Below are 24,296 nucleotides of genomic sequence, written 5' to 3'. Positions count from 1 at the left end.
ACAAAACCACAGAGCTGTTGTGTCAACAGATGCCTTCAGCACGCTCTCTGAAGTCTGCCCTTTCAACCTGATTAAAAAAGATTGGAGAATTTCCAAGTGATTCTTTCTCTCCACTATCTTAGAAAAAAACACCCACTCCTTTTTTTTTTTTCCCGTCTCTGTTTCCCCAGCTCTCTTCTCCACTCTTCGTTCTCATTGAATGTTCCACTTTAAAAGAAAAAGCTATACGAATTAGAAAAGTCTTCATCTAGAAGCAGTGATAACAAAACATACAGTCAGATTTCTTTTAATGATCCATTCGGGAATAGCGGATATAATTCTGCTTGATTTTCTAAATTAGAATTCTTGTGTCCTGATGACATCAGTATATTGTATTTTAATAATCCCCATGCATTTATCCCATCCTCTACTAGAAACAATCCTAGAATTAGGAGCAGCCCCTGTTTTTGTTTTTTTAAATTTACCAATATGTTTTTACCTCACAGACTACACTTGCGTGTTAGAACACCTCGACACGGCACGGCACGGCAAGATGTCCGACACAAGATTCAAGCCGTACAGTGCTGAAATGTAGATCAGTTAAAAAGAAGTAAAAATCAGATTCATCAAATAAATCAGAAACTCCTGTCTCGCTGCTCTATGCAAACAATAAACCTGCAGTTTATTTATGTGTCTGTGAAGGCTAAAAAAATATGTAGTGAAAATGTTGAAGGCACTGTACTATGGATTGCTAGATGAGAGTGATCCTTAAGTACTAATGTTTTGGGACAAAGGTTCTATGTCCTGAGTCTGTCATATGAGATGAACACAATTAAATAAACTGTGAATAAACCTTTTTTTGTTTAGTTTTTTCCGGACAAATAATCCAGCTGTGGAAGCTAAATAAAAACAAATGTGTGGAAATACCTATTTGGAAATATTGTATATTGTACCAACTGTATTATTTATGTTCACCATGCACAGGCACATGTACAGGCTTCAGAGATACTCTAGGCAATCTCTCCATTTCTAAAATGCAGTAAAAAAAAACAGTAAAAAATAGAAAGCACAACAACATAAAACATTTAAAAAGCAATCCAGAGCGTTTTCAGGCTGTGGCTGGACCGCATAAACCGATGTGGATAAATGTGTTGGTACCCTTGGAGCATATTGTATTGTAACATCAAATCACAGAGCGTCAAATCTGTTTTATTTTCAACAAACTGAATTTTCGGTCATTTTCAGGAACATTACCTCCAACAAGGCACCGATGCTGGATGATACCAGCTGTCAATCACACAAGTGTCCACTCATGTGTGTCCTGCTTTATCGTCCATGTTCCTCTAAATGGGAACATAATTTAACATTTAGACGTCATGTTCTATTGAAGAAGACCTGGAACTAGTGTTCGAGACCATTAACTGCTCAGGTAGATGTTTACTGGCATCATAGATCAAGTGAGAATTAGAAGCTCATGTTTCCATTCAAACTGAGTTTTTTTTCCCATCCCTGGTGGCTCACAGCAACTTCATGTCCTACTTCCTAGGCTTCACTTTCAAACCGGAAGACTATACATCCATTTTTAAATACAGTCAATGAAGCGTACATGGCAGTTGTTGCAAATGCGGAAGTTGCGACCTTTCCACATTCCACAACCCAATTAGAGTGACTCTCCCTCAGCCTCTCTGAAGTGTCCTGTTTGCCCAAAGTCTCTCCGAGAGGACAGATGAGAAGCCATGTCCTCTGTCAGATCTCTTTATTTATATTATGTTGAAACATTATATGGATTTTTTTGCTTGATTGTACTACAATAATTTTGCTTGTATATAATAATAATTTGCCCCCCTCAATTACCTTGTGAATTTAGGTACTGTATGTCCAAAATGTTACCTTTTAACACATCCTTTGTGTCAAACTAAGGGCCAATTCCAATTCCTATCTTAACCCTCAATCTTAACCCTTAATCTTGGCCCTCAAAACCAAGTGTTGAGGATTATTTTGTCACTTAGAAATGGGACACCCCTTAAATGCAGATACGTCTTCAGACTGCGGGGGGCAGAATAACGCCAAAGCTGCGTCCACTCCAAAAAAGAAGAAGAAGAACACATTTACGTCACGATTATTTATTACGATCCGTTTGTCAGTCAAGTTATTAGGTTGTCAGTTAGTTATAAGATGATACTCATACAAATACCACAACCACGGACATATTCAGCTGACAGTTACCACACACCACGGCTTATTGAAAAGTAAACAATAGCAAACGATCGCTTGTCCGCACGGGCCGGCTATTGACAGAAGATCGTCAAATAAAAATAAATGTTACGCAACAATGACGTCAGTAATCCATAATATGGGCCTAAACTAAGATAATACAATGGTTTTCATAATTTGTATATCTCTGTTAACAAAGAAAATACTTAATTTGTAGCACCTGTTTCGCTGCTTTCGGTGCCATCTTTGTTATGTCAAAACACGCAATGCATTCTGGGTAGCCCTTGCTCCCAAGGGTGGTCTCGGAAAATCTCAATATTGAGGGCGATACAGCCCTTAAACTTGCCCCCTCACCTTAATTTTTCTGAGAATCGGGACAGCACTTGCACTAGAGGAAGCGCGCATTTTTGAGATTGAGGGTTAAGATTGAGGGTTAAGCAAGGAATTGGAATTCACCCTTAATCCCACTATGCAAACGTTCTGAATCTGAGCAGTGGGTATTTTCAGCAAACAGTCCAATTAATGAATTTAACATAATATAAATGCTCATTTTATTAATATTCTGTCAATGTTCGCAGTCTGCAAAAGCTCTATCCCCACTTACATAGTGACTGGAGTTCTGTGCACAGTGACCTGTTCTATAATGGAATCCCTGAGTTTGTTTTTCTTCTGATGGAGAGAGGGTGCTGTGTCTGTGAGTGTGAGGTGGGTTGACAGCGCTGCTCCTACATTACCTTACTTCCTTTTCTCTGTCACTGAGGAATTGTAGCAGCAGGGGGAGAGGAGGGAAGGAGGTGAGGCATGGGGGGAGGGAAACTTATCTGTGGGCTTTTCATGCCACAGTGATCCCAAGTAATCTAATTCAGCCTTCCCCTTTCCCGCTTGTGTGCTTCTTTCATAGGGGTGCACGCAGGTTGCAAAAGAAATGTGTGTGTGCGTGCGCGTGTGTGTAAATGTGTGTGGAAGAACAAAGGACAAAAAGGAGTAAGACCGAGTTAATGAGTTCAGAATGTGTCTGCATGTATAAATATTTGTGTTGTTTGTTTACCACACGGTTGCTGGAAAAGGCACATTTCTCTGGAGAAAAATATTTAATGAAATTGTCCAAATTGACCTCTTGCAACCCTGCCTTTGGCCCTATGTCAGCCGGGATTGGCTCCAGCTCCTTGCGAACCCTCATGTGGAGGATAAAGACGTCGAGTAAGCGAGTGAGTAAATCTTCAATGAATACACCAGAACCTGAACTAAAACTACACACAGTGTCCGACTTCATATCCCACCAATAACAACAACAACAACATGCTTTTCCTTTTTATGCATTTAAGAGTAGGGATAATAATCATAGCAGGGGGAGATACTGGATGGACAAGCATCCCAATAGTTAGTTTCATGTCTTTTTGAATTGTGATTCTGGAGATTTCAAAATGGAGATTCAGATTATTATGATAGATGGACTGTAGCATCCATGGAGAGTAGAAATACTGAGATCGGCACTGGATGGACGCTCCTTAGATAGAGTGCAAACAACTATAATTGTTATATAATATATATGTTTAAGGACATAAGTCATTAAGGACGGTGCAAAAAGTGTAAAAAATAATTATTACTAATTATTGCTGTAATCACAAATCAGTGTTATTAATTGGAGGGGGGAGGATAATCTGCCATCGGACGGATCAATGGTTACAGCAGACCCGGAGAATGGAAAAAGGACTATGAGAATGGATGCGGAAAGACAGAAGGCCGAAGCCAAAAGAAGATGCAACATCTGCGGTGGGCTTTTCAAGAACGAGCGTGGCGTCAAAATCCACCAAGGCACATTCAAGTGCAAAGAGCAGTGCCAGCAACGCGGAGCACCCAAGCTTACACAGAGTAACCTCTCTGAGTTTGTTGGGGGTGTTCGTCAGTCGGTAGAGGAGGACCAGTGCCAGGAGGCAAACCACAGTGCCCCAGACCTCCCTGCTCAGCCTACTCAAAGCACAGGAAGGGTCTGTGACCCGGAAAGTCCAAGAGACTTTGCGAGGAAACCACGCTTGAACTTACCACCAGCAGCAGACCGCAGATGGGCGCAACTGGACAACGACCTAAATACCATGTCCAGCTCAAGATGGCTGTGGCTAAAGAGAGCCCACAGTTGGAACCCTTCTGCAGGTGAAGGCTAGTCAGTCTTCGCTGCCCCACTCAGGCGAGGTTCAGGTTAAGGGGCGAAACACCTGAGACCCTGAGATCCCTGCTGACGATGCAGAAGGGTTCCAATAATGTGGATTCCCAAGGAATTCCATCTAGGAAGACGATCTGCATTTCTATAATTAGCGTAGTTCCTAGTTGTAGCTTGTGGTAAAGCATTTTTGATGTTTACTTCACCAATTGGTTGCGGTTTATCACAGACCATAACACATGCACGTGTCACGCACCCACGCACGGATCACATTCAACAATATTCATCCTTATCTCCTGTGAGGTCTTTGCCCAAATGTTTCAGTCCCTAATTTATTTAGCCAAGTTTAGTAAAAAAAGTGTAATATCAGGTTAACTAAGATGGATTTTTTGTCACTGGGGAAAAAAAAAAAAGACATGATTTACAGGAAGTCATAAAATCTCTCCCCTATGTAAAATGAGCAGAATAATCAGAGTGAAAAATTGACAGTTTTAGGATTGATTGATGATTGCTTAGGAAAGATAGGGGTGTGTGTGTTCGCTAATTAACAGATTAATTTAGCAAAACCATTAAGTGTTAGACTTTATACATTCACACGAGTCAAAAGAGACTGTAACAAAGGCAATGACAGAGTCTCTGGTTGGATTTCTCTCCAATAACCTGTACAGTTTTTGCCAGAGGAAGGTGTGGGAGCTAATGCAAGGCAAGCACGCTGTTGATATGTCAGTAAAATAAAAGGATGTTTGAGAAGGAACGCAAACAATGCTGAACCATTGGACACGCACTGTAGCCTCAATTATCCTAAAGGACGGATCAGTGTGAGAGGAGGCGCCGCATTCCTTTAATCCGGGAAGAGCCACCCACAGGCATCTATCATCCACACTGCTATGGGCAATATTTAGAGAATAATATTGACACAACATCCAGTTCTGTATCATTCAGATCAGAAGCACCAAAATAGAAATAGATGCAGCCTTTGTTTTGCTTGTCAGCGCTGACGTGGCATTATTTATCTTGAGTCAATACAACTCTTTCTTTATCTCATCTACGACTTTCTGATCTAAATCGTAAGTGGTGCTCTATACAGATCATCAAACAAAGATCTGGAGACGCACGGAAGGCTCTCCAAGTGAAGCAGCTTAAGTAAATCGTCACAGCGGTTTTCTAACTTTGCCTCACCGAGGGAGACGCACACACCTCCTGGCTAACCCTCAGGCCAGATCCACCCTCGGAGGCCATGCGAGTTTTGCTGGGAGTGACAGAGGCTCTCCTCCTGCCCCTGCTCCAGCTCACACTCCTACTTTAAAGCACTGCCTCCTCTATCAAAGCATTCTACATTTATGTATAAGTACGAGCGATAACAACACCAGCATCGGTATCAGTCAGCTGCTATGTGCATGTGCTCATATTAAGATAAAACCACACCCATTACCGCAGTTTTTCATATTCAGCAGCAGTGACAGTAAAAATGTCACTTTATTTATTTTTTATTTATACGTTTGTGAAAAGTGAGGCAAATCTGATAAAATACTTTTGTTATTACATTACTGAGTGCCAGTATTCAACCTGCTACCGTCCCTTGTGCCCTGATCAGCCCTCTAAATGTCAAGGTCAGCCCTCTGACCTTGACATTTTGTGCAGTTTCGGTTGTATGATGACAATAAAGATGATTTCCTCTCCTTTCTTCCTTCAATATGGGCACTTGGTTTGAAAATAAAAACATTATCAAGTAAAACTCATCAAAGTAGTCTAATAAAGTTAGAGAGTATTATTTGACTGGATCGCGGGGGTGCTGGTGCCAATCCCAGCTGACATAGGGTGAAAGGCGGGGGTCACACCCTGGACAGGTCGCCAGTCCATCACTGCAGCGATTCACTCTCACACTCACACCTACGGTCAATTTAGAGTGTCCAATTTGCATAATCCCCAAATCTGCATGTTTTTAGATTGTGGCAGGAAAAAAGAAAAAAAAAAATTCTTTGTAGCTGTTGCTTTTTTAAAACAAAATTGAAGACCTCAAAAACCTTGTATTTAGGCCCATTATGCTTTTAAAACCAGTGTTACAACCGTATCTGTTTGCTATTAAATATTGTCATCGTGTTTTGTCAGAATTATGTGTCACAAGCCAGTGTTAAAAGTGCAGTCATTTTCATCTACACTATACATTTCATTGATGTGCCAAAAGCAAACAGTTGCAAATGGTGATTCACCGTGTATTCATAGAACACAGTGTTTTAAATGAGCAGGGGGTTCACTGTTTCTCATTGAGAGTGATGAGTGCGCTGCCATCTATTAAGGTGTTGCATTGAGCTGGAAGTGGCGTCACTCACCATGGCCAAGGGCACGATGCCTGCCAGGCCCTCCTGTGCCAATCGGATCTCTGTCTCTGCCTCTTGTGTGGTGGCACGACTGGCTGGGTACTCCACCTGCCAGGCCATCCAGCGGCTGCCCGGCAGCTGCGGGAAGCTTTCCATTTTCAGGTCCACCTGGAGCACCCTCTGAACTCCCATCTCAAACCTGCCGGAGTGCAAAAAAAGAAACCAGAGTATCAGTGAGTGGCAAAGCAGATACGCAACTGGCCGAGAAAAGGAATAAGTGTGTGTGTGTGTGCGTGTGAGTCCATTCAATCTACTGTCTGCTGTAATAACGACAAAAGGTAAAGGCTGATGAATGTGTCTGTTGTTGAAATACATGACATTGGAGAATCTTCAAAATGTCAAGACTCTTCGGTCAACCCTCTCCACTTCATTGAATAATATCACAATCTTTTTCTTCTTCCGTCTCAATCCTGAGCCCAGGTGATGTGCACTGTAAATACAACCTATAATCTGTGCTTCTTGGAGCGGTTCAAAGGAATGCCTCAGCGTGTGCCACCCCCCCCTGCTGAGATGTTGATGGTCAGGTTTGTCACTGGTATACCCTTGTTTGCCCCGGCAGATTGTAAATACACGGCTCGCTTTGGCACATTCTACAGCAGGCCTGAATTAAGTCAGACAAATGGAGAGCACTGATAATAAAATTTCCCATGGCGCCATAAGTCTCCGACGCTCATGGGTTTAAATATAGCCTGGAGGCAGGAAAGGTCAGCTTTACACAGGAGCCGGAAGAGATGGCAAATGGCACCAGATCTGTTAGACAAGTCGTGCTTGTCAAATGGCAGGACTCGGGGCCAATAAATTTCATGCATGGTCTCTGTGGCACACCAACACCAAATAACATACTGTAAATTGAGCATGGAGAAGAGGGGGGGAGAGAGATAGAGAAGGGCCCAGATAAAACAATCTGCATGGTCTTTCCTTGGGAACTTTATGAGCATGGAAAAACACTAAAGTATATAGCAGCAGAAAGATAACAAAATGAATTTGATATGTCATCAGAGATTAAGGAGACATGTTAAAGCGGACCTAGACCGGACGTTTCAATTAACGCTGTTTTTGTAGTGTGTATCTGCGTCATTACCTTGTTTAAGAAGCCCTGAAGGTTCAAAACAAACAGTTCAGACACTGCTGAGACCGGTGTGTTTTATTGTAATCTCGGGCTCAGTGAGATCTCTGAAAAAACCAGGTCCGGTTACGTAAACATCGGTTCTCCGGAACAGCAGATCCCCCTCCTCCGGGCACTAGTCCGGGCACATCCGGTTGCGTACATTGAACCGCAGAAGAAGAATAACGTCAGTTGTGGAATCATAAAAGGGACTGCGGCTGGGAGTCGTGACAAAGCTATTTTTAAACATTGTTAAAACAATGTTTTGATAATGAGTAGCAGTGCATCCACCGTTCCAGAGGGGGGCAGCTGCGCTTCTGAGAGCGGGTGTGCTGAATATGTCACTTCCGGGTACTGGCCAATCACAAGACTCTGTCTTCTGGGTGTGAGAGTTCTATCGGCTTGTTTACAGCAACTAGGAGGTTTTTGACCATAAAAACAAGTTAATGTGCAACAGGACCACTCTATGTGAGCTTTAAAGTGAAATAGTGGCTTCAGAACAATGGTGACGCAAGGTTATTCACAAAATATTCTTTAATTTGTTCTTGATTGGTGTCACCCACCTCCTCCCACCTAAGAACACAGCTCACAGTAACAGTTGAAAGCAGCTGGCCACAAACAAACCTAAAAAGCCACACTGCCCATTTCAAAGCAAGGGTCTGATATTTAAATACACCGTATCATGCTTTTATGGTCCGTTATTGCTGTCTTGTCATCTCCTGTCTTCATGTGATAATTCTGTGCTGCTGCTGCTCTCAGGCAGACACACTTTCACTGTCAGTCACCACTTTTCACTGATGAGCTAAAATTAACCAGAGAAGTTCAGAGTTTATAAACAAAATTAAAGGGACACTGCGTAGTATTTATGGGTTTATATGACCCAAAATCCACCTTTTTATACACATCATGTGCTCCTGCATTGTCTAGTCGCTGTATAGTAGTTTTTGTTTCATTTTTGTAGTGTTTCAAAAAGTCATGTAAAATAACATGGTCGCGGGCCGCTGTTGCATTGCCACTGTTAGCAGCGAGACGCCATGTTTCTACGGGAGCCTGTAAGGACAAACGCGAGAGAAAAAATCGAGCGCCGAGACGAGGCTGAGAGCGGATCTTTTTACGCGTTTAGAATGGAGGAGCACACGTATTTTACAGCGGATAAAGGAACACCAGTACCTGACTGTACGCCCGCACCACGGAGAAAGACGACGAGGACGCCATTTGACCGGCTGAGGATACCGTAGCGCTCAGGGAAGGGAGGGGGGTGAGCAGAGGAGGAGTTGTTGTTGTTGTACATTTCAGCCTCTCCTCTTGATGTCACTATAAACTACTTACTTCACCTTTAAGTCAGACTGTGTAATTTATCATTCTGTTCAGCACTGCGCAAGAGCTGCAAAGTTTTTTATTTTATTTTATTTTATTTGATACGGTGGCCCTGAAGACTCAACACAAATGCAAAAGCAACTAACACAATACACAATGTGGTATATTTTGGGAAGTAAAAAAAAAGAAGTATGACATCCTAATTTAGTAACTAAAACAATGAAAACAAAAACAAAAACAGGTTTTTATCATTTGCTCACATTCACAGAGCATATAAATCATAACTATACACCATTAAGATGACAACTCAACAACTTGTACCGAGCCACTAAAGGCATTCATCACCGTCACGGTGTCACATAACTTTCTCACAGTGTTTTACAGATGAGGCAGCGAGTGTGTAGAAAATAAACCTCAGAGTGATCCACTGTCACTGAGCAGAAATTCTTCCAATGGCTGACTTTTTACAGCATGGGTACCGTTTTACTGCGCACACACACACACACACACACACACACACACACTGAAGCAATACATAACACCCTCTCAAAGACAAGTTGTCTGTTAGCTTTTTTTTCTTTGCTTCACAGATGTCAATTACTTGCAGAAGCCAGAGTTTAATAGCAACTGTGAATATTAAGGTTTTTTGTATTTCTTTTCACAGAAAAGGATGCTTCACAAAGCAATGAGGTTATAGGATTGTATAAAAAATGTGGCCTTTTGCTTCCTTTTAAACATCCAGACCTGAATAATAGAAACAAAATAGAGTAAGGACAAGTGAAGTAAAAAGGATTAGATCAACGTATAAGAGTGAAGACGCAACCAATTCAACTGGACCATTCTTTGACATACCTCCAGGAAAACAAAGGAACGCATTGGCAGTACATGAAGAATATCTCCATAATGTAAGTAAATAATGAGCTTTAATGCACGAAGCAGAGTCTAAATTATTCATATTGAAAATGCTTTTTATTGCATGTTTTATAATGTTCTTAAAAACCAGGTCGAGGACACGGGTTGTAAAGCACATGACAAAAAAGAGGGCACGGTAAATACATCTATTATATCTTCACAGAGAAGATATTTTATATTTGACTGTCTGTTGTACTTCACCCCCGTTGACCATAGGTAATTTAATGAACCCTGACATGAACATCAGCGTCGCTGCGGTGTGTACGCGAACATCCCATCCTCATTCCACCTTCCCTCACCGAGTCTGCTAATCACAGCTCGCTGGGAAAACTGCTCTCACTCCGCTGCCTTTTCAAGAATGCTTATTCAATTAGCAATGAAGGGGCCGTGGATGTGTGCCACACAGCTGCTCTCGGGCCTGATAATAACCAGTAAACTAGCTGTGTTTTGAGTAAATCTAAGGCCAGACAGATGACCCGGGGGGCAGCCAAAGGCAACAGAGAGGGGGCTCGGTAGATAACGGGCCTTGAAGTTGGAAGCAGCTGGTCCCGTGGCTTCAGAGACCAGATTGGAGAGCAAATCACACTCGACAAGATGCTGCTGGAGATAGAAGACAACTGAGAATACAGGTGCATGAGAGGATGCTGTTCAGCCACATTTGGGATGCCCATAAATCACAGTGACACCAGCAGATCTGTGGGACACAAATTCACCTGTGAATAGCTGAACACCACAGTGTAGTTTTTTGAAGATGTGCAACTCGTATAAGGTCAAGACAATATGACGGCGTATAGAGGCAGCTATAGATTTCAATAATGGAGGTGACAGCGGCGACGACCTCTCACACCACTGGCAGGGAGGAGCGAGACTTTGTAGAAATGAACAATACTTTACTTCAAGACACAGAAAGAAAAGTTCCCCCACAACTGTTATAAAGACTGTTTGTTTCCGAGAAACAAAGAAATGGCCACATTTCTGCTCAAACATGTACTTTCTTGCTTTTATTTATTACAGATTTACCAAAGACTTGTGCCTCATATGTCTAGTAACTGTTTTATATATGTATTTCATTGAGAATAAGACACTACAACATGTAGTGTGCTACAACTTTCAGTAATGACTTTAGCATCATTTTGGAAATGATTGAACTAAGAGTTTCAATTTGCAATTTGTTGGTACAACTGAAATGGATAAAACATACCAAACATAAAGTGCTTTAGAGGTGTAGAATAATTCAAAGTTATAATAAAAAGAGAAATACAAGTCTAAAATGACATGAATTTGCCAGTTGCAGATTATTTCCTGCAAATACATATAAATAATAACTCATTTCAAATCTGACCTGCCAGTTCAAACCTTACTAGCATAATAATGGTATGAGTAATGTGTTATCAACAAATACAAGCTTTATTATTAAATATCTGTCCTCCCTAATTGCACAGACTGTAAAACTCTTTGCCTCTTCACTTTATCTTGATAACACAATCCTGGGAGCCGTATGGAATCTCAGCAGCAAGAAGACTGAAGAAAGTTAGATTTAAATGTCAAAATGACTCGACAAACACGGGACAGAGTTACCAAAGGATTTTCCTTTGAAACAGATTTCTCTAGAGAAAGTACTATAATTGAAAATGCTTCCATTGTTCCTTTATCAAACTCACAGAGTCATTATGACTCCTTGTTTAATCTCCCCTGAAGTGATAGAAGTCGTGTGTCTACAGAGAGAGACAGAGAGAGACAGAGAGAGACAAAGAAAGACAAAGAGACAAAGAGAGACACATTTGTGGGATAAGTCACGTTTGGTCAATATCATTTTCCAGATCTTTTTTTTTTAATTATTCAACTTGTGGATCTAAATTACCAACTATCCCAGAGCTGGTAGCATCACACGGTTGTGACAATACAATGATTTCACAAAACAACACTGAAGATGTTTTATGTATAACATACGAGAGTAAGTTCATATACGACAATAGGCCATAACAAACCTCAGCAGAACAACACACAACCCTCTGTGTCAACCAGTAGAAAGGGGGACTTTGGCGTCGTTACACACTCACAAAGAGGGGGACTCATGTTGAACGGGGGACATTTTTCAGGTCCTCACTTTGTCATGCCTTAAATCAAGCTAAAATCATGTCAGACATGCTCTCGTGGATTTTTTTTTTAGTATTAAGCAAAGTTGGGAGTTGGAAGTGTGTGAGTGTAAAAGTCCATACTCAGCACTGCCCCTGCAGGCTGGAGCAGGGATTTTCACACTTCATTCACATTCTTTCAGATAGATTTGTAACAAAATATAAAGATTCAGCTTAAGTACATATCCAGTATATACATTTTAAGCTTGACACTATATTAAAATAAAGGACTGCCCAAAAAACCGGAGAGCAATAAGTATTTTAAAATCTTAAAAAGAAAAGAAAGGGATACAATTAGAAATAAAATGGTAAGAATAATTAGCCTTTTTTTCCCCTGTTTTAAATACGCACTAATAACTTGTTTAGAGTCTGACTTATCATCAGATTTTTACCAAACCATTTAGCCCCAAAATACTCATCACATCAGTTTTCACAAGGCCTGGATATGTGTGTGTGTGTGTGTGTGTGTGTGTGTGTGTGTGTGTGTGTGTGTGTGTGTGTGTGTGTGTGTTAACTGTACTTGTGGAGGGGAAAAAATAATCAAATTTGTGGCTTCAGTGGTGCTTGAAACAGCAGCCTAAAACTCTGCTGTTCTCATGCTCCATCACCTGGAACAGCAAAAAAACCAGTCAGTACAAAGAAACATAGACACACACACACACAAATATGAGCACATGAACATATTTGATCACACGCACGCACACTAGGCACACAAAAAGCGAAGCATATGTGTATGTGTGTGTGTGCGTGTGTGCTCTGGGTCTGAAGTCTGAAACCACTTTTCCACTCGCACACACTTTGTCAAAAACTTTAGACATTTCCCTGCTAATTGTTGGAGATTAAAGGTGCCATATGTAAGAATGTGGCCAAAAACAGTTACTACATTCAAATTCAAAATACGGAGCTCTTTTAGGTTTCTTTTTCTGACGTAACTGGCAACCCGTGGTTGCTCGGCAGCTGAGACTCTACTGATTGCATGATTGGTAATTATTGGTAGATGGCGGTAGGTGGCGCCACACGCCAAAACATGATTTTAAAACATAAACATGATTTGCAGCCTGCAAAATATTTGTTTTAATGCAAATATTTTGGCTGTACTGTTGTTGTTGGTGAGTTCAGTTTGTTATATGAACATTATTCCTGAGTCTCTGTGACATATTAGGAGGATTTTATGGCCAGTTGCTTTAGATTTATTACATAATGCACCTTTAACCCACATTCTTAGGATTAAGTCTTTATAATTGATCTGCAGTTCGGCTTGATTCTTGTGTTGAACTCTGAGCAATCGGTGGCCGGCAGTCTGGCGGCATACTAAAAGAACCTGGTACCAGTTACTTTGCCAGTGAAAATGCAACTTAAGTGTGCCGTGTCGAGTCGAGTCAAGTCAAGTCAAGTCGAGACGGTGGAAACACGCCATAACCCAAAACTCTAGCTGGTTAGTTAATTCAGGCTGCAATAGAAAAAAATGGGAGCACAAAATGGCGTCCTCAGTAAATCAATGCACTAAAAGTACAAGCAAAAGGCTTTTCTGAGGCAATTAAAACATGAATACAAACATAGTCAATATCAGCCAGGCAATCCTCATAAATGTTACACAGTGGACCTATAAAACATGTGAAGATAAACAAACGTCTGTACATTCAAAGACTCAATGAAGCTCTTTTTAAGTTTGATTCCTGAGAAAGGACCTTGATGGTCACAGCATGCAGTTCAGTCTTTTGGCCAGAAACCAACTCACATCGTCACAAGTCCTCTGCAATCAAAGGAAATCACTCTGAGTGAACCCGAGTGTACTGGAGTCATTCGTCTATTCAAAAGCCAAAATGTCACCTCAGACTACAGAACGCTTTACAGCATCATGGGCAGTTTCCATGGCTACATAAAATAGATGATTTTGAGAGGATATTCAGGAGACCTTGTGGTTTGAAGGTCCAGAGGGCAACGCTGTCAATCCACTGTGAGTTAGACACAAACACATGAGTGCAAAGCAGGTCTAGAAATCCAAATACATTACAAAGCAATGTTTTCAGTCAAATACAGTATGTTTTTGAAGTGTTCATGGGAGTTGGTGTAGGAGGAAAAGAATCTCCAGAAACCAATACTGACCAGACCTTTTCAACTCCAATATACATGTCCAAAGCAGAGAGAGATAGTGAAAGAAACATAGGGAGGAGGGTGTAAACAGTAAAATAAAGGGAGGACAGTAATGAGAATAACGGTGAGAAATGTCAGCGAGGTGCAGCTGCCTCTGTGGCTTCCGAGGTTCAGGGATATGCAGCGAAGCATTGTCCGTAGAAAGCACAAGAATCGGAGCAACACAGGAAAGCGAGATTGTGCATTTTTAGGGATGGGAATCAAAAATCCTATATATTGCATGCTTGACTGCAAAAATGTAAATACAAATCAACAAAAGCATTTTAGCAGTCATGTTTGAGCTGTTTATTTCTTCTTTTTGGAAGTGTTACACAGCAGTCTTTGAAATGACTCGGCATGAACAACTTCTTAGTTCATAATGGTCTAAAACAGTGTTTTTCAACCAGTGTGCCGTGGCACACTAGTGTGCCGTGAGAGATCGTCAGGTGTGCCGTGGGAAATTAGCCAATTTCACCTAATTGGTCTAAAAACATTTTTTGAAAACAAATAATTAAATGTCTGCAAAAAATATGGATATGAATATTCAAGACACTTTGATAGGAATGACTAAATTGTTAATATAGGCTACAGATTATCATTTTTTAAACATTTTTGTTTGGTAGTGTGCCTCGTGATTTTTTCAATGAAAAAAATGTACCTTGGCTCAAAAAAGCTTGAAAAACACTGGTCTAAAATGACTGAATCAAATATTGTGATAAATAGATACTCAAGTTTGCGATATCGGTATCGCATACAAAAAAGTGGTATAATCCCATCCCTATTGTTTACCCTCTGCTGTGCTGCACGGGGTCGTACCTATGAAATGTACATAGGAACATAGGACCCTTTTTTAGAGAAAGGGTCCTATGGTCACATACAAAGCGGGGAACATAGGACCCGGGGGAACATAGGACCCGGGGGAACATAGGACCCGGGGGAACATAGGACCCGGGGAACATAGGACCCGGGGAACATAGGACCCGGGGAACATAGGACCCGGGGAACATAGATACGGTCCCGTGCTGCACCATGTGTTGGTGACACAAGCAGACATCCTTATAGTAAGTGAGCATATTGTAAGCCACATTTAAGGTTTCAAATTAAAGTGTCTTGGTCAGAGGTAATACACATTTTCTGTCACGTTTGCCTGTCACCAGCGTGTTCATAGCCTGTGAGTGTTCTCTCTATCTTCACCAGGATGGAAGTTATAAAGATCCCTCTATGAAAAATGCCCGCTGACAGCCGAGCGCCCACCACTGCCCAACATTTACTGGTCAATACTGTGTTCAGAATGACGGCAATTTCACATTTAATTAAACTTTTACAACCGTGCTGCCTTCTGAATGTGTAAATGTGACTACGTAAGTGAGCGTTTGTACGAAATCAATGTGCACGAGGACAATCTCTGTCTTTCAAAACTGTCAAAATGGCGATATCATGAATGCTACAGTGATACAATCGAGCAAGCGGGAGCACCCCCTCGCATTGCTATCATTTCCTCAGAGGTTCTAAGCCAATACCTTTGATTTATGGTGTGTCAACTGACATTCATTTACACACCTCTAAACTGAAAGAGCAAACACAGAGGAAATATATATGACTGGGCTGTTAAAAGACGCTCTCTGTGTAAAGGTTATGTTGGAGGTGAGGGTGTGTGATGAAGATGCATAGATTCTGGCAGCAGTCTTTTAAAATTTACAACAGGAAGCATAAATCCGTGTTTTTGGCACACACTTTCTATTCAAGTACTTTCTAAGCTGACAAGCCATAATTCCCAAAGTATGTGCAGCACAAAGTGCACAGAAGCCACTGGTGTTAAACAAGACTCCGACACATTATTTAATGAGGAACATGGTTTTTTAAACTTGGAGCTGCACTTTTGTAATAAACACATCAACATTCGCAGACATTCCTGTCCCCGACGATGTCACCACTGACAGAGGTGAGACAGAGGCAGCTACTGTACACAGTGTTTGTCAAGCAAGAACATTCTGCCCTGATTATGGATTCTTGTTTTTTGCTTTGGATTTATCTTCCTGCCTGCTTTTCCTGACTGACATTTTCTTTTTGATCTGCGACCTGTCTGCCTGCCTGTGTCCTGAGTAGTCTGTGTTGACCAACCTGTCGAATAAATCCTGCCTTTTTTTGAACTTTGAGCGCCTGGTTCCCCTGTACCGACTGACAGAGAGCGAAGCGGTAGATCTCAAACTCATGGCAAATTGATTTCCTGTGGCCCACCACTTGATATCAAGTGAGGATTATTATTAATCGTCTTGTTTCTTTTTAGAATTATTTTGCATCATAAATATATATATTGTTTTATTGTGAACTATGGTTCCATGCCAAAACAAACTCCATCAATATCATGATGGAGTATTGTCATATGATTTTAAAGCTCACATAGAGTGGTCCTGTTGCACATATATATTAGTTATGGAGGTCTATTTACATACATTAACTTGTTTTTATGGTCAAAAACCTCCTAGTTGCTGTTAATGAGAAAGACGGTAGAAATCTCTCCTCACTGAAGCTCTCCTCAGCTGTGCTGTTTCAGACTGAAATCTCACCCCCAGAAGACAGATTGTGTTGTGATTGGCCAGCCAACGACAGCGTTCCCAACTGTATTGTGATTGGCCGATTCCCCCCTCTGGAAGTGACGTAATCAGCAGCTCTCAGAAGTGCAGCTCCCTCCTCTGGAAAGGTGGATGCACTTCTACTCATTATCAAAACATTGTTTTAACAATGTTTAAAAATAGCTTCCTCACGACACGCAGTCCCTTTTATGCCTTTGACCCGGAGTCGGACCCAGAGTCAGAAGACACTGTCGCAAGCAAAACACCTCCACAACGGACGTTATTCTGTGGTTCAATGTACGCAACCGGATGTGCCCGGACTAGTGCCCGGACCAGGAAGATCCGATGTTCAGGAGAAATGCTCCTTACGTAACCGGACCGGGTTTTATCAGAAATCTCGCTGAGCCGGAGATTACAACACAGCACAGTGTTCTCAGCAGTAGCTGAACTGCTTGTTTCATAAACGAGGTAATGGTGCAGATACACACCAAAAAACAGCAAACTTCCGTTCTAGGTCCGCTTTAAGCTTACAACAACATCCTCCAGTATTAGGGCTATATTGAAAAAAAAGAATAGTCGTAATATTATGAGAATTAAGTCAATCTTTTGAGAATAAACGTTGTAATATTTGACTTTTTTTCCTCAGTGTGGCCAGAATACACTGTCATAGTTTTCTGCACTGGAGCATACTTTTGAAAACTTTTCCTGTCTAAACATGGACGACTGAGCATTTACTGAAGCAGTGTCATCTGTGATCTCTGACACATTTTTCAAATGTTGTATTTCCCTTTCTCCCCCCTCCCTCTTCTTCCCAGATGAACAGCTGTTGTTGAAAAAGCCACTGTGATCTCAGAGACTGGTTTGAACCACTGTCATTGCTGTAGCTGGTCAAGGTCTGTGACATGGTGGGAGGGGTTTGCTGTGTATCGCTGGGCCGTGTCTTTGCATGATTTACACTTGGCGACTGCGATTATAAATAATAATATAAATACAAATATATTACTATTTTATTATTCTACCTGAATTAAGGTAGACAGGAAGAATAATTTTACTCTAATAATGGAAGTTCTTCTCCGACTTAAACGCTGTCCTTGCGAAGGAAATTAATTATCCTCATTCACTCTTTAATAGTATTTGTCAATGCCATTGTTAGTGGAAATTACGCTTGTTAAGAGAACATGTTATTGTACAAACTGAGCTAGTTTCAAGGTTGGCGCTAAGAGAAAGCTACTGTGTTCATTCGAGAGCAGATTATTCCCAAAAACATTTTGTTTCTTAATGATTCTGATGAAACATGTTAAAGATCATTAGACAGATGATCATATGTGTCATCTTGAGGATTGATCTTCAGAATTGGAGGTTAGCGTCAGGCTGTGTGCACGACTCAGTTCTCCTTGGATAAGAACATTCAAATCATCTCCTTCAACGTAACTCAGCACTCACTGTTCTCCAAAACTCCTCAACAGTTCTCACCAAAGAAACTGTTCCACATTTCATTCCTACATTATTGTCAGAGTCATGATATGCAACAAAAAAGTTAGATTTTTTTCCTGGCAGACCCACATCACGGAGATTCAGGTGTGTTAATTGTGGCAATTTACTCAAATATTGTATCATTTCTCTTTAATTAAATTCGACCATTATTCAAATTTAAAGCCACACCTTGTACCAATCTTTTACATAAATTGCTGTACTTTTAACAAATTATGAGGTAATTCATTCCCCATTGACATCAATGTTCATAGTGTGTCATATCGCTCTCTCCATGACTCTCTCCCTGTGTCCATTTCAATAACAATAAATAATGATAAAAGAATAAAAAGACCTATGCTTAAACAAGTGTTCTACATCATATTCATTTATTCTTTAAATTGGCAAGAAATAAATCCCATGGATGTAATTTTCATTTACCTTGTTCTCCTGAGGGGTGCATAAAAAAAGAGCAGGCTATTAAATTTCAAATAACCTGCACCTGCATACATTATAGCCCACTTTTAAAAAGCAATAGATTCCCTTTAAATTAATCATTTATTCTTTAACCCCTTTTCTAACACGCGCACAAAGAAAATGGGCTGAGGACTGTTAATTATACGATTATAATGAGGCATCATTGCAAACTGAGAGCTTCTGGCCATGTGCGTCAAAGCCAATAAGGGGATCAAATATCCGATTACCTGAACAGTGCTGTGCAGCTTTCACCAGCTAAAACATTCAACTCCCCCACACACTCACTCTCTCTCTCTGCCTATGTCATAAAAGCTGTCACACATAATTAAATGTACATGGGAAAATGGAATGAATTAATTGTTCAGTCTCAATTTAAGTTTGGTTTTTGTCACTTAAATCACTGACATGTATTTCAAAAAATAACAATGACATAAATATGTTTAGGTCAGCATCTACAAAGAGGCTAAAACACGGAGGTAAAGCATCTGCAGACAATTAGCTTAACAGATACTTAAACGTCAATTTGTCTGTGGGGGGTAATGAGTAGAAGGACGTAGAATGTCAGAAGGGGTAATATTCCATTATCATATTTGTCCCTTAACTTGATCCAGATTGCCGTGAGGGAAACAGGGCACAGTCGGTGCATTGTAAAGCTCAAACTGTGGCACGTCTATTCCCAGACAACAAAATCTCATCTTGGAGTTATTAAATGCACCATGCCAACAATAGCCTCATCAAAACTAAACGCTCCTCTGCAGTGCAGCGTCGTTAGAGTCTATCAGCCAAAGTAAATCTCAAATGACGGTTGTTATCATCACCATTGACCTCGGACCTTTTCTGCTGCAGACATCACTTCCCAGTCAGTTGCACTCTACAGCTCTGTGTCTCGTCCATAGGAAAGCTATCAGAATAGCAAATTGCAATATAATAAATTGCTACTTGTCCTGACAGTTACACTCAATTTTCCCCACATTATAGCACTCATCTTGGATAAGAGGAATTAACCACGAGGAATGGCCAGGGAAGCTGCTCGCTGTCCACAATCACACTAGGGGGCAGCAGACACTGAGGCGTGGGACAGTGATTAAATGTGTGGGCAGATAAAGTGATCTCTCCTCCCCCCCCTGTAAACATACGTAGATGCCCTGCTTGGTTGATCTGTGGGTGTGACCTTGCACCTGCAGGTGCTGTGACACTGGCAGCGCCTGTCCTCCTCCTCCTCCTCGCAAAACTCCTTAAAGACTCACAAAACCTGGGTCCTTTCAGCTCTGCTAGTGTTGGCATGGCAACAGAACCTGGAGAACACACAAGAGTCATTGAGCAGGGGGACCAGACTATCAGTTCAATGGTACTCTATTGCAACTTGAGACGTCAGCTCCGCCGACTTATAGGCTGTGCAAAATTGGGGTGGGGAAAAAAAAAGGGTGAAAGGTTCAGCTCGACACAAAGAGCATGTGTTGTGTAAACATGTTGAATCTGCTGTAACAGCAGGGGGAGATCAGAGCCAGCATCAGAAAAGAGTGCAAAGATATAAATGATGATGTAACTGCAGCACAGATAATCTTTTTTTTTTTTAATCTCATGCAAAAAAAACTAATAACATAGTCAAAAGTCATATAACAAGTGCCTGGGCTGCTTTACAATAATTACAGTGTTTGTGAGGAGATGTGAAGGCTGCTTTTTACAGCAGACTTAATGTATAAGAGAGGTCTTATAGTTGTGAAGATCCATTTTCTGACATCTGATTACAACAGGACACTTTTTGTGTCACTCAACGTTTCCCCTGCTCATGTTTCCTGTCTGCCTCTCCACTGACAACCACTTTTCCTTGAGCAAAAATTACCTCTGAGAGTTTAAAGTACGGAATTATATCTTAAAGTCACCTCAAATGAACTGCTGATTACACTGGGTTACAAAAACAATAATAATTTGTAAGTTGCCTAGCGCAACAGAATTAGGACCATGTTGCACCGCTGAATCCAAAAATGACATATTTTTTTCTCAATCAGGTAAGGTTTTTACATTTTTGTGACATTATCAGTTGATTTTCCTTAATATTTCTCATCCAAAAAAGGTTTAAAAAAAAGAAAAAGTTTTCTATCAGATTCCTGTTAGGTGTATTCACCGCTGATGTAGCAGAATACGTCAAGCTTATTTTTGCAAGATCTTCTAGTCGAAGCCATTTCATTCACTTGTAATATATATAAAAAAACTATAAATCATAAGTTGGCAGATGCAAAATCTTCAGAATTTGTTTAATGCAAGAAATATAAAAGAATTTTGCATCATATGACGTGAAAATACCCGTACATCTAAACAAAAAACGGTAAAAAAACAAATATGGAGCTTTGTTGACAAGCTTGAAATTTTTGGATTCAGCACATCGAAATGATCCTAAATCAGCTAAAAAAATTAAACAATACATTTGGTGTTGACCAGTGTTATCTGTGCCATAGTTATCAAACAATAAAAAAATCAGCTCATTGGCAGCTTGATGAAAAAAAAGTGCTGAGTAATAACAAAGTGCCAGTCTGCATCTGCATTGATTTATGTCACCAGGATCTGATGCTCATTCACTGCAGCAACACAGCAATAAGAAATAAAGTTATTATGCTGTGTGTGTGTGTGTGTGAAACACTGATCATCTCAGGCCAATTAACAGCAAGATTGGGGAATATTAAACCTCTGAGCAGCTATCATGGGAACTGAATGCACAGAACATAAAGGCCTTTTTTAAAACAGAGTCAACGTGCCATCAACGAGTAATCACCCGGCTCCAAGTCAGGAGAGCACTTAAAGGTATTCATTTCTGAGCTTAAATGTTAAATTACCACCAGAGAAATGTCACAAAACATCAGCCCAATATTCCCCGACAAGTCACTTGTGGAGAATTTTTCCATAAATCCATAAATAGGTTTTAAAAAAACCTACCGGTGCACATCCTGTATCAGCAGGATAATCATTGATCATCAGCTGAGGAGTGTGATGTGAGAAGAGAAGAAATTACAACGTTTTGAACAACGTTGCATGAACAGAAATGAGACATTGATCCATAATTGGACGCACTCACTTGTAAAATCTGAAGACTAATTAAAGAAAGATAGCTTTACGTCTACACATTCAAGCACAAGCATTCAGAAATGCAGAGCTGAACACAGAGGCTTGCAAAGAGTTGAGTGAGAAGAGACGACAGAACTAAGCTGCTTATTTTACATGACAATGATGCTTTTGTGTACCGTGTGTCATCCAGGAGAGACACACGGAGAACATACAGCGGTGCATTGAGGACTTCTAATAATAGCAAATCATGTGTATGGAACTGCAGGTAGTAAAGTCACGGCTAAAGCCAAGGTCTGCACACGACACTTCACTGTCACCTGAGGTGGAACCTTGAATCCTTCTAACAACACAATGTGCGGGTGGTGAACGACGTGACACGCACAGACTGTGGCACCTCATCTACAGCCACGAAGTGGTCGGCCAGTCCCGCTGGACTGTGGACGCTCGGGGCCCAGCTGCTGATTCCCACGGGACGTACCACACTACCTGATTACACGTCAGCGCTGGCGAGTCCCGCTTAACTGAGTTGGAATCCTACTTTTCTCTGCATGTTATCAGCCGGACTGAGTTCTGTGCTTTCACCAGCAAAAGATTGCTTGTCAGGGTTAGTATGCATTCCTGTGGATGTGACTCGCGCGTTTGTCTTCTGGTTGACTGAATCTGCTTCATTTGTGTTTTTTCCGACATTCTTCCCTCTGTGCATGTGCACCCTTTTCTTTCTCCTATACCTCTACTGCTATCTTTTAATAGGCTCGTTTCATTTTTGTTCTTCTGTGCAGGTTAGAGAAATGAGGCAGCGTCGTCACCGGACCAGGACTTTCTTTAGGTCGAATAGGCTTTAGTTTAAAAGCCAAATCGTCTTGATGGCCAAGTTAAACTGAGGTTAATTGGAGCTCAACTGCAGGCCACTGCCTAGTCATTTGGAGAAATCCTCTAAGAGGGAGTTTCTGAGTCAAATTTTGAGTGTCATTAATAAACTTGGTTTAATCAGAAGCACAAAGCTGAACGAGGAAAACACAGACAAGACAAATATGTTGTTAGAAACAAACAGTTGTTTTGTCAAGATGCCAGGAGACAATGTCACGTTTCCATGTCAACAGACTTTGCCTCCCGGTGCTTCCTTCAGTGAGCACAGCAACAATTTTCATTTTACCATGAGTCTCATTCACTGTGTGAAACACAGACCCCCTGAAAGCCTCAAAGGCAACATTTGACGGGGGTCTAATCATGTTACAGTGTAATTGGAAAAACGTGTTTTTTCCCTAAAGATTTTTTGTCATTTCAGTTTTACATATACAGTATGATCTACATACATCATACACTTTGGATGCTTTCTTATCCTTTATAACCAGACAAATTAAAATCAATTATTTCATTTTAATGTTTTTAATTAATTGCTTTTGACAGGGAAGATAGCCAATACTGCAGGGTGGCACCTGGGGTGGTGACATTTCAAACTTTTGTTTGAAAATGTTGACACAAATATAATTCCAGATATGTTGTCCTATAAAAACAAAAGTCTTCATAATAATCTTCCTTGTTTATTACATGATGACATAAAATTTACTAACAACTTTTTTTGTCTTGATATAATTTAATTATATCAAGACAAAAAAAGTTGTTAGTTTCCATAATGGATTTCAATGAAAACTTCATTAAGTGACATTAAGAATTTAATAGAGTCACATGCTGTGAGACTTCTTACAAGCAGGGAAACAAAGGTGAGGTGAAATGAAGTGGCCTCCGAGCTGCTACAGATTATGTGTCTACAGCCACCGTGTTCCTTCATGTGCATCTGACAGCAGTGACACAGCAGTAAACACATATCCAGATTATATTCCAGGCACATCAATGCCACCAATGCGTTGGCTACAGTACGACAGGCCCACACCAGCATCTTTTTCAAGCAGGAGCCTCATTGTTCTATTTCATGCAGCCAATGCACAGTGTTTGTTGTTGTTATTCATTGTTAATGATTGACCAGTCTGTCCAGGATTATGTGGGCTGTTTTTGTGATTTTGTTGCTACCACAATGAACAATGATTTTCATCAAGTTACAAAGAATTTTGAAGAGTTTTTTTTATCATATATTGTTGATGTATGTAATATTGATTGTGAACTGTATTCTCAAAGTCCTGACTGAGCCTCCGTGTCTGAGATCTGCAGAACCTTCTCCAGAATAAACAGTAACCTTGCCCGGACTGGTCGTCCTCATGGAGACCAAAACCTGGTCCTAATGAGGCGGAACCTCATTTCTAAAGAACTGTGCATGTGTTTTTCAACATCAAAGTTCACTCTCTCTCTCTGCATTCAGTACATCCTCCCCTGGTTGAGCAGTCGCAGTGTAAAGTCGCGGTTTTAGATACAAATGTCAAACTGACCGAG

At 40.8% G+C, this 24,296-nt stretch overlaps 1 protein-coding gene across 1 annotated transcript in view; it reads right to left on the bottom strand.

Annotated features, from left to right (window-relative positions):
- LOC310937745 (transmembrane protein 132C) overlaps positions 1-24,296 on the bottom strand; it is a gene marked incomplete at both ends in the record, with an annotated part of 137,246 nt that overhangs the window by 29,677 nt on the left and 83,273 nt on the right. Inside the window, one exon of the mRNA XM_083902085.1 lies at positions 6,682-6,868. Within this exon, the coding sequence (XP_083758211.1) occupies positions 6,682-6,868 (187 nt within the window). The remainder of the gene's footprint in view (positions 1-6,681; positions 6,869-24,296) is intronic.

The sequence above is a fragment of the Microchirus variegatus genome, assembly GCF_963457635.1.
Source record: "Microchirus variegatus genome assembly, chromosome: 16".
Lineage (NCBI taxonomy): Eukaryota > Metazoa > Chordata > Actinopteri > Pleuronectiformes > Soleidae > Microchirus > Microchirus variegatus.
The sequence above is the reverse complement of the archived record's forward strand: the minus strand, read 5'-3'. Positions and strand labels throughout refer to the sequence as shown.